This window comes from Bombina bombina, chromosome 4 (assembly GCF_027579735.1).
Source record: "Bombina bombina isolate aBomBom1 chromosome 4, aBomBom1.pri, whole genome shotgun sequence".
Taxonomy (NCBI): domain Eukaryota; kingdom Metazoa; phylum Chordata; class Amphibia; order Anura; family Bombinatoridae; genus Bombina; species Bombina bombina.
In genome coordinates this window covers 404,347,825-404,359,724 of record NC_069502.1, presented here as the reverse complement: position 1 = coordinate 404,359,724, position 11,900 = coordinate 404,347,825, and the positions used below count along the sequence as shown (strand labels likewise).

The 11,900-nt window shown below is 36.9% G+C and overlaps 1 protein-coding gene across 1 annotated transcript in view; it reads left to right on the top strand.

The window, feature by feature from the left end:
* Nucleotides 1-11,900, top strand: part of MELTF (melanotransferrin) — a 108,442-nt gene that overhangs the window by 19,716 nt on the left and 76,826 nt on the right. Inside the window, exon 4 of the mRNA XM_053709039.1 lies at nt 6,191-6,344. Within this exon, the coding sequence (XP_053565014.1) occupies nt 6,191-6,344 (154 nt within the window). The remainder of the gene's footprint in view (nt 1-6,190; nt 6,345-11,900) is intronic.

The following is an 11,900-nucleotide window of genomic DNA, read 5'->3' as shown; positions in this document are numbered from 1 at the left end:
AATATATACAACAGAATATATAACTAAACAAAGTGACAAAGGAACAAGATTTAAATATGTTAATTGTTAATTGTCAACTGGATTATGCTTCTTCCTCAAAACGTTGGTAGGCCTGAGGGGATATTGTACATATATATTGCGATAGCATCCAGGTGAGTAGGTAATACTTCTGATTATTGAGAAAAGTTATATATATCGAGGCGACAGGGTAACGGGAAAAAAAGGGGGGGAAAGGAGAAGGAGGGGGGGGTAGGGGTCAGGGGAAGTTTTTGTTAGGGGCAAAAAACATTTCATATTTGAACTATTAGCGTGTTCTTGCAATTGTTATTACATCTTAATTATTTGTTCGCTTTCTCCCAGTTTTCCCAAATTATACAAACCTGACCATGTAGGCCCAGTTTACCCATGCATCTCAAAGAGAACTCTTCCATTGAGCGAATGTATTTAATGATATCTCTGACCATACTAAATGAAACCTTTGAAGTTCCCAGCCAACACCTTGCTATTGCTAGTTTTGCGGCCAGGAGTATGACAACACATAGTATTCTCTCTGGTTGGGTCAATTTCCCTAGTCCTAAATGAAAAAGGGCAGTGTCTGGTGTTAATTTATGAAGTAAACCTAATTGGTCGAGTATTGTCGCCACTTGCTCCCACACTCCCTGCAAATGTGGAGGTGAGATCCCCTCCGGCCACACCCCCTAACTTATATTTTTTTAAACATATTTTATTCAATATCACAGTGAGTTATAAAATAATTTTGCTTATTATATACAAGTTGACACCAATGTCTCTAAAATATAAATCAAAATATATATATAAATATAAAATATAAATCAAATTTTTATAAATAAGAGGGTACTCTGTACTTAATATATATTCTATAGACAATAATAATTATCGATATACAGTAATGGTTTTCTGCTTAATAGTGGAATCTGAGTCTCTTTGTGGTGACCCACGGATCATAGGCACAAGTCTTTTCATAAAACAAAACACAGCAGTGTAGTTTTTATTGTAAACGGTGTACAATGTGCAAACTAAAAACACACTCACAAGAGTGCAATAATTAAAAGCATATCACCGTGATGTTCCCCCTTATCCACTGACATCCACTTAGTGAGCCCTTTCTCGTCAGTGTATGGGCTAGTAAACAAGGCTGCAGTTCGCCAATACAGAGGGAGTGAAAAAGTGAAGGTACCGTCTCAGCAGTGATAAAAAAAACCCTCAACGTGTTTCTTCCGGTCCCGACTGGACTTTTTCAAGAGGTACAAGTCTTTTTGTATTTCAGTATATTACTGTATTGCTAATTGATCTTGAGTTACAGTCTTTCAGGAGGATCTTCGTTTACTTTAGGTGGAGTCTTATGCAAGTTTGTTGCAGACAGTGTTTCAATTTTGATGTGGTAAGATACCTTGTATCTTTCTAGCTATTAATCTTAACTTGTACCAGGGGATGAAGGATATTACTCACGTGGTTTTTCTTCCGCCCATCGGATAGTTCCGTTAATCCGTTGTTATTCTCCTTTCGACCAGTTTTGTTTATAGTCTTTGATGTTTTGCACAGTGCACTGCTTTGATCAGTCTACTCCTTTCGATGGGTTAGAGTTGCTGCAGGATTCGCAGGTTAGTATGTCCGCCTTTAGCTTCTCTGGTGGAGTGCTGTAATAGGGGCATACTCCTCCTGTTTGTTCCCCATTCAGCCAGCTGCTTCCTCCAAGTCAGATCAGGTAATCGATGTATTTCGGCTTGTTTCCCAGTCAAACACCTTGACATATAAAATATCTCTTTTAAACAAAGTGAACAACAATTTCTTTCATATAGGTGGCGAGAATCCAAGAGCTGTTACTGTCATGCTCTGTTTCAGGATATTTTGTGAGAGCCTCATTGTCTTGAACAGTTGCTTTAAATGGAGATTAGTAGAAGCCATATAGATTGAAAAGATAACAGATTTATTTAAAGGACCAGTAAACACAATAGATTTGCATAATCAACAAATGCAAGATAACAAGACAATACAATAGCACTGCTAGAACTGGCTGTGGCTCAACACACAAGCAAACAGTGTAGTAGGCACAGAGCCACATGTTCAAATCCCCACACAGGACACAGCCCCTTTGAGCAGAATGCCTCCCAGGCCTTTTCTTTTTCTTTTTAGTCTGGAGGCTTGGTTCGTGACAGTTACGTATGGGATATACATTCCTACTAGGAGGAGGCAAAGTTCATGTTTTTGCCTCATGGGTAATCTTTTCATGGGCTCTTTGTAAATTCGATCGCAGGGTTTCATCTTCTGCCTCCCTTTACAGATCAACGTTATACTCCTATTCCATTACCTCTGCTGATATGTTTCAGTACTGGTTTGGCTGTTTGTTATTAGTGGACGAGTGTCTATGAGTAAGTATTTTTTGTATTTTTTATAAAGACACTCACAGCTATGGGTTGGGCACTTTTAACTATGTTTAACCCCTTAAGCACCGGAATTTAAGACTAAAACTTCCTCCAAAAGACCAGAGCATTTTTACCATTTTTGTGATTTAAACAGGAATAGAGCCTTGTTTTTTTATTTACCTATAAAAACTATATATTTTTTTATTAGTAGACAACCCAAAGTATTGATCTAGGCTAATTTATATATATATATATATATATAAATATATATATATATTATGCCACCATTTCACCGCCAAATAAAAAAAATCCTTAACTTTTGCACAAACTTTAGGTTTCTCACTGAAATTATTTACATACCGCTTGTGCAATCATGGCACAAATTGTTATACAAATTTCTCTGGGATCCCCTTTGTTCAGAATTAGCATATATATATATATATATATATATATATATATATATATAGCTTTGCCATTGTTTTTTGGTAATTAGAAGGCCGCTAATTGCAGCTGCGCACCACTATTCTATTATTCCTGGCAGTAAAAGGGTTAATCAGGTAGCTTGTAAGGTTAATTTTAGCTTTAGTGTAGAGATTACCCCAACACCCGACACTTCCCACCCCCTGATTCCTCTCAAACATCTCTCTTCCCTCCCTCACCCCCCCCCCCACTGGTCACCAGTGTTCCCTCTAAGGCCAGTTTTGTGTGCCCAGCAGTGAAACAGTTAATTAGGTAACCACACCCTGCAATTAGCAAACACTGCACAATACAGATGGAAATGTATGGTACTCTTGTTAACTGTTTTACTGCTGGGCTGCACACAAAACTGTCCTTAGAGGAAACTCTGCTGGTCACCACCATTTGCCAGTATGTATGTACTTTGCAAGTATGCAGTTTTAGACCTTTAATATTTTTTTTTTTAATTATTATTACATTTTTTCAGTGTAGGATTACCCCCTTACCTTCCCACCTCCCTAAACCCTCCCAAAAAGCTCTCTAACCCTCCCCCCTCTAACTAATTTCTGCCATCTTAGATACTGGCAGCTGCTACCTCCCTTCCCCCTCTCCACTCTAGGACCCCCACCTCTATTCCCACTCCCCCCCCTCCCTCCCTCATGCTCTTGCATAATTTTTTTCTGTAGTGTAGTGGTCCCATCCGTTACCACCCCTCCCTCCCCCTCCAGTGATGGGCCAGCCACCCGCCTCCCTCCTAAGCCTCCCACACCACCAATGATTGGACCACTGCTGCCCAATGCAGAGAGGGATGCAGAGTGGCCTCTAGTTTGAACAACAAACTTCCCAGGTACCTTGTAAGGTCCAGGGATCCAGGCAGAGGTGTTGGATACCCTAGCAGTTCCCTGGTCTTTCCCGTCTGCTTATATATTTCCCCTCTAGTCCTGCTTCCCACAGTGATTTCAAAAATCAAAATGGAACAGTTGTTTGTAATCCTTATAGCCCCAGCATGGCCTCACAGGATTTGGTATGCGGATATGGTCCGGATGTCCAGTTGCCCACTGTGGTCTCTTCCTCTAAGACCAGACCATCTGTCTCAAAGTCCATTTTTCCATCCAGATCTAAAGTCTCTGAACTTAATGGCATGGAAATTGAACGCTTAGTTCTCAGTCATAGAGGATTCTCTGACTCTGTGACTAACACTATGATTCAGGCCAGCAAGCCTGTTTCTATAAAGATCTATCACAAAGTTTGGAAAACTTACATTTCATGGTGTACTTACCATGATTATTCCTGGCATTCTTTTAGAGTTCCTAGGATTCCTAGATTTTTACAAAATGGTTTAGATAAATGTTTATTGTTCTTTGAAAGAAAAACCTCTGCCCTTTCTGTATTGTTTCATAGAAATGATCGTTCCCTACTTGTGTCCTGATCCAAAAAATGCTACTGAAAAATCCTTGCATTATTTGGATGTTGTTAGAGCATTCAAATATTATGGTGATGCTACTAAGGATTTCAGACTTCTAATCTAGTGAGGTGGGGTTTATAGTTGTTCTGTTTTCTGGTCTTAAGAAAGGCCAGAAGGCCTCTGCTATTTCTTTAGCCTCTTGGTTGAAACTTTTGATTCACAAAGCTTATTTGGATGCAGATCAGCGTCCGCCTCAAAGAATTACAGCACATTCTACTAGATTGGCTACCACATATTGGGCTTTCAAGAATGAGGCTTCAGTTGATCAATTTTGCAAAGTGGCCACTTGGTCTTTTCTGCATACATTTACTAAGTTTAATAATATTGATGTTTTTGCCTCGTCAGAAGCAGCTATTTTTAGAAAGATATTTCAGGCAGTTGTCTCAGTTTGATAATTGCGCCAATATTTTTGAGTTTTTGTCATAAAAGACATTATTTTGGGGTTTGGATTTAATTTCTCAGCGAAAAAAATGTATTTTTATTTTATCCCTCCCTTTCTTGTTACTCGTGGACTTCCACATCTTGGGTACTATATCCCATAGGTAACAGCTTGTGGACTTTTGCTAACCATATGAAAGAAAACAGAATTTATATAAGAACTTACCTGATAAATTAATTTCTTTCATGGTGGCTTTTACTCCTTTTAAACACCTCACCACTTGGTTATCCATAAAACTGAGGTATGTGTGAGGTGGGGAGGGGGGGAGGAGTTATAGGCGTTTGAGGTTTGTGAAACTTTTCCTCCTCCTGGCAGGAATGTACAGCTTATGGACTCTTGCCACTATGAAATAAATTAATTTATCAGGTAAGTTCTTACATAAATTATGTTATTTTAACTATTTCTTAACACACCTTTGGCTTTAGGCAGCTATCTTAGTGCACATTTGGGTTAGAGCACCAGCGACAGCCAGAAGAGGCTTTTGTAGATAGAGGTTAAGGAGGTCATGCAAACTTACCTCCAGTTGTTAGTGCACCTGAGTCTTTCGCTAGCACGCAAACTTTCTACTTTCAACTTGTAATATGAGTAAAAGACCTTTATTGTATCATATCTGGATAAAGAAGTGAATTAGCTTCATAATAAAGTGTTTTTACCTGAAACGTTGTGTCACTACTTGACCCAGATATGATGCAATAAAGGTATTTTAAATAATTAGACAGTGGTGCTGGACTTTACTATTGTTTGGATATGATTTAGGGCTTGGTAGTAGCCTTATATTATCTCACACTGGGGAAGGAGTTGCTGTGCTTTACCTAGATTTTTTCTGGCTAATATTTTTACTCTCAACTTGTAATCAAGGCCAAAGTTATTAACTGATAGGAAACACACTCTGGAAATCGTCCGCCATTATAAAAAGTGTTTAAAAGCGTCCCTTTTAATGGAACATTGAAGTCAGAATGAAACTTTCATCATTCATATAGAGCATACAAATATATCTCTTTTGCATACAGAGGCAGGCTAAACATAAGGGCTACATGTATAACATTGCTACAAACACTGCTGCTATATAGGGCTGTGCTCTATAAACATAACAATATAAACTCACAACATGAGCCAGGTTTTAACCAATAACAAGAGAAAGAGGTACATTTAATAATATAATTAAATTGAGAAATCAAGAAAGTTTAGTTTAGATTCCCAGTCTCTTTAATTACATTACTAAAATCTGTCTTATAGCATTTGGCTAAACTTACAGAAAACAAAAACTGATCGGTCCAGTTGACCAAAATATTTGATGTACTGAGCCTAGATCATTAATTCTAACACTTCCCACACATTAAAGCTGGCGTGAAGAATTCACACATCAGGTGACAAAATCATGTAGTATAGGATATCTGTCCTTAAAATGTTTCCTTTTATTTATATAGCATCTCTTTCCTGTTGTAGCGGTGAGTAAATTTTTCTCAATGAGCTGTGTGCCCGGAGCTGATAGTACAAACTTTCCGTCGCTGTGTGAACTGTGCAAGGGAGATGAAAACGGCAGCAATAAGTGTAAACTGAATGACAAAGAGAGATACAGTGATTACAGTGGCGCCTTCAGGTAAGTTCATATGATGTCGGTCATACAAGAAACGGTATATCACCATATTTCATAATACCCAAAATACTATTATATGTCTGGTGACTTTGTTTTTCTTCGATAGAAGATAGAAGAGTTTATTGCATTGTTTCATTTCCTTTAGAAAATAAGAACATCTACTCTTAAACTCTCAGGGCCAGATTACAAGTGGCGCGGTATTTAATGCTCTCACTAGAGCGTTAACTCTGCTAGAAATAAGTTTTTTGCACATCGGGGTTACGCTCGTATTACAAGTTGAAAGTAAACTGTTGTCACTTGCGCGCTAGCCCAACGAGCGTGAAAAGCCAAACTTACAATATCACACATGTTAACGTATTCCCCCATAGAAGTCAATGGAGCAAAAACAGTAGGGGGAAAACTTACACCCTACTAGGGCACAAACACGATCCCATATTCTGAAGTGCGCTAATCCGACATGAAAATATGAATATTTCACATTCCAATGTTCTTCAAATAGAAGAATATGATCTATTTATTCATAAATAAATATTTCTATATATATCTAATAATATTTTAGTACAGTATATATCTATACCTGTATATATATATATATATATATATATATATATATACCTGTATATATATATATATATATATATATATATATATACACAGGTATACCTCACTTTACAGCGCTTCACTTTACAGCGCTTCGCTAATACAGCGCTTTGTGGAGCTGAAGTTCAACCTCCAAAGATTTTGAAACAGTGCTGTAATCATCGTGAGATTGCGAGAAAAGTGACTGGCACCATTTTGCTATGCGCAGTTCACTCTGTTTACAGCATTACAGTGCAATCTGTGTCTCAGTGGTATAGTCTGACAAATTTTACTACAGTCATTGTCACTATTTTACAGGTACAGTATTTATTGAATACTGTGCTGTGCTAGTGTTAAACTAAATGCAGCACTATTGCACCCCTAATATAAGTTAGTTCAAACATGTTTTCAAGATTTTAAACACACTGGCAAGTGAAAAGAAAGCTAAAACTGCCTTGTTTCACTTTAAGGCGGTTTTCACTTTACAGCGGGGCTCCGGTCCCTAACCCGCTGTATGAGCGGGGTATACCTGTATATATATATATATATATATACATAGTATATATTTATACATATAAATACATACATGATTATATTGCAGTGCTTTTTTTTCTTGTAAAAGAAAAGGTGCCGGTAGTAAAAAAAAAGGTGCCAGTACTTATCAATTATTGATTAATATATTCTGCTCAGTAACTTTGAGAAAAACAAAGGAACATCATTATTTACAATGTCTAATGTTTTTTTGCAGCCCCTCTTGTGAAAACTACAGTATTTACTTAAAGGGACAGTCTAGGCCAAAATAAACTTTCATGATTCAGATAGAGCATGTAATTTTAAACAATTTTCCAATTTACTTTTATCACCAATTTTGCTTTGTTCTCTTGGTATTCTTAGTTGAAAGCTTAACCTAGGAGGTTAATATGCTAATTTCTTAGACCTTGAAGCCCACCTCTTTCAGATTGCATTTTAACAGTTTTTCACCACTAGAGGGTGTTAGTTCACGTATTTCATATAGATAACACTGTGCTCATGCACGAGAAGTTATCTGGGAGCAGGCACTGATTGGCTAGACTGCAAGTCTGTCAAAAGAACTGAAAAAAGGGGCAGTTTGCAGAGGCTTAGATACAAGGTAATCACAGAGGTTAAAAGTATATTATTATAAATGTGTTAGTTATGCAAAACTGGGAAATGGGTAATAAAGGGATTATCTATCTTTTAAAACAATAAAAATTCTGGTGTAGACTGTCCCTTTAATGATTACAAATATTACCTGTTATGAGTTGGCGGAGGTGGTGGTACTCAATACCTGTCTGCCAGTACCCAAGATGGCTTCCAATAAGGTAGAGGGGGAGGGTTAGAGAGCTGTTTGTGAGGGGGATCAGGGAGGTTGGGGGCTAAGGGGGGATCCTAATTAACTCCTTCACTGCTGGGCATAATACACGTGTGGTGCGCACTGGCATTTAGCGGCCTGCTAATTATCAAAAAACAACGCCAAAGCCATATATGTCTGCTATTTCTAAACAAAGGTATCCCAGAGAAGCATTTACAACCATTTATGCCATAATTGCACAAGTTGTTTAAATAATTTCAGTGAGAAACCTAAAGTTTGTGAAAAAAATTGTGAATTTTTTTTTTATTTGATCGCATTTGGCGGTGAAATGGTGGCATTAAATATAACAAAATGGGCCTAGATCAGGGGTGTCCAAACTTTGCTCTCCAGAGGTTTGGGAACTACATTTCCCATGATGCTCAGCTAGATAAAATGCTGGCTGAGCATCATCGGAAATGTAGTTCCAAAACCTCTGGAGAGCAAAGTTTGGACACCCCTGGCCTAGATCAATACTTTGGGATGTCTTCTAAAAAAATATATACATGTCAAGGATATTCAGGGATTCCTGACAGATATCAGTGTTCTAATGTAACTAGCGCTAATTTTGAAAAAACGTGGTTTGGAAATAGCAAAGTACTACTTGTATTTATTTATAACTTGCAAAAAAAGCAAAGAACATGTAAACATTGGGTATTTCTAAACAAAATTTAGAAACTATTTAGCATGGGTGCTTTTTTGGTGGTTGATGTGTAACAGATTTTGGGGGTCAAAGTTAGAAAAAGTTTTTTCCATTTTTTCCTCATATTTTATAAAAAAAATATTATAGTAAATTATAAGATATGATGAAAATAATGGTATCTTTAAAAAGTCCATTAAGTGCGAGAAAAACACTATATAATATGTGTTGGTACAGTAAAAGAGTAAGAGGAAAATTACAGCTAAACACAAACACCGCTGAAATGTAAAAATAGCCTTTGTCCCAAACGGACAGAAAATGGAAAAGTGCTGTGGTCATTAAGGTGTTAAAATGACATGCTCTACCTGAATCATGAAAGAAAAACTTTGGGTTTCATATCCCTTTAATGGTGGAATGGAATTTCAAATACACAGTTTAGCATTTCCTTTCTTTCCTGCTGCTCCCTCGTGGCGGTAACCCCTGCTGCATGGGTTACTATTTATTGTTCAATGGTGTATGCATGAACCAAGGAAGACGGTATCTTGGCAATCAGATGGGACCAGGCTATATGAGTGCAGCCAAACTGAAATGTGTAATGAGTCCCCTTCCATACTCTGCTTTACTGGTTATGCAGAAAGACAGAGAACACAGGCAAGATGTACCATCATAATTTTGAAAGTGCCTGGAAACTCTAACAGTCTTTAAGAAAGTATCTATCTATCTTGGCTTAGTTCCTTAAAGGGACAGTCTACAATAGCATTTATATATTTTTAAAAGATAGATAATCCCTTTATTTTCCATTCCAGTCTACAATAGCATTTATATATTTTTAAAAGATAGCTAATCCCTTTATTTTCCATTCCCCAGTTTTGCATAACCAACACAATTATATTAATATACTTTTTACCTCTGTGATTAGCTTGTATCTAAGCACCTTCTGATAGCCCCCTGATCACATGACTATTTTTTTTTTATCTATTGACTTGCATTTAGTACTGTGTTGTGCTAATCTTAAATAACTCCTCGGGGGTGTGAACACAACGTTATTTATATGGCCCAAATGAACTAGCAGTGTCCTGTTGTGAAAAGCAAATAAAAAAGCATGTGATTAAGAGGCTGTCTATAGAGCCTTTGAAACAGGCAGATTTTGGAGGTTGAAATGTATATTAATCTAGCAATGTTGGTTGTGCAAAGCTGGGGAATGGGTAGTAGAGGCATCATCTATCTTTTTGAACAAGAACAATTTTAGTGTATACTGTCCCTTTAAGCAGCAGTTACCAATGAAGAGGTGTTTCAGTTTAAGTGGGATTGATATCAGAAACCCAAAGCTCTACCTTTTAATGTAGTATAAGATCCTTACTTTTCCTACCTGATACTGCTATTTGTTTTGTACATAGGATGAATATTTACCAGAATCCCATTGGTAATTCAGTTTCCTTCCCTTTGCCACTTTGTCTATTATATACTAAGCACTTTTTTGTATTTATTTCTTTGCAGGGAAATGTTATTTGCATTATTCTAATGAGTTTTTTATGTAGAAACTGGAATTTCTTTGTTGTGTTATTAAGAAATAGGTCAGTATGGGGAGATGTCTGAGCTGTATTTTTTTGTTTTGTTTTTTCTCTCTCTCATCCTTCTGTCTTATTACACTACGGCAGGGTTATGAACTAATGCCATTTGTCACTGCATGTGCTGATGTCCCAGGTGTTTTATTTTATTTTTGTCACAGGATATGATATTTTTGTGAACCGTGATGAATGATATGTATGTATTTCATATAATTTTCCTTACACCAATGTGCCCCAGTAACCTGCCTGCTTTTGATAAAATGTTATATAGAAGTTCTGAAGACCTATATATACTTCTGCATTATTTTTTTTTAATATTTTAGATACTCTCAATATTCATATTCAGAATGTATTGTGTTCAAAGCGCCTCAGGTGGGCTAGGTGTCAAAGGGAATGGTGAAATGTAAAAAACAAGTTTAATTACAAACCTGTTGGTTCACAGATGGATTGAAATCATAACAGTGATGAATACAAATGCAGTTAAAATACAGTAGACATGTGCATGGCGAAAAAATTTGGTTCGGTTCGGATCGATTCGGATTTTTTCGAATTTCGGTTCGGAGCGATTCGAATTCGGAAAAATTTGAATCAATTCGGTTCGGATTTGTTTCGGATTCATTCGGATTCGAATAAATTCGGTTCGGATTTGTTTCGGATTCATTTGGATTCTAATCAATTCGGCTGGATTCGGTTCGATTCGGAATTTCGGTAAGTGTTAGGTGGGATTAGACTAGTATTATGTACTGTACATTAGGTGTAACCCATAGCAGAGTGATATAACCTAATATACTGTACAATACTAGTGTAATCCATGGCCATCCAAATCTACCGAATAAATCCGAATAAATCCGAATAAATCCAAAGTAATTCGGATTTATTCGGTAGATTCGGCACTATTTTAATTCGGAGATTCGGTTCGATCCGAATCTCCGAATTTGCCGAATCTCCGAATCGAACCGAATCGCACATGTCTAAAATACAGTAAAATACAATAAAATGTGGATCCACAATCTCAAAAATTAAACAATAAATTAAAATCTATTAGAACGCTGCAAACATTAAATCTGCAATGTTTATATGTAGTGAAGGATGAGACTCCAATTGGCGAAAAGGAGAACTATGCTGGATGACCTGCAAGTGTTAGCTTGTAAAGTTGTGATGATAGTGTGAAGTTGTGCTATGTAGCCACCTCTAAATCATATCGGAAAGAATTGGTGTTGATTGTCTATGGGTTTGATCGATCAGTGTAAAACAATATGTGATATATTTGTGGAACACAGCAAAAATGCAAATCTGAAAGTGAAAATTGAGACAAGAGGATGGGAATTAGTGCTGCACTACAAATACGTTGGAAAATACAATATATATATATATATATATATAATTGTAATCCAAAAGACTAGTGG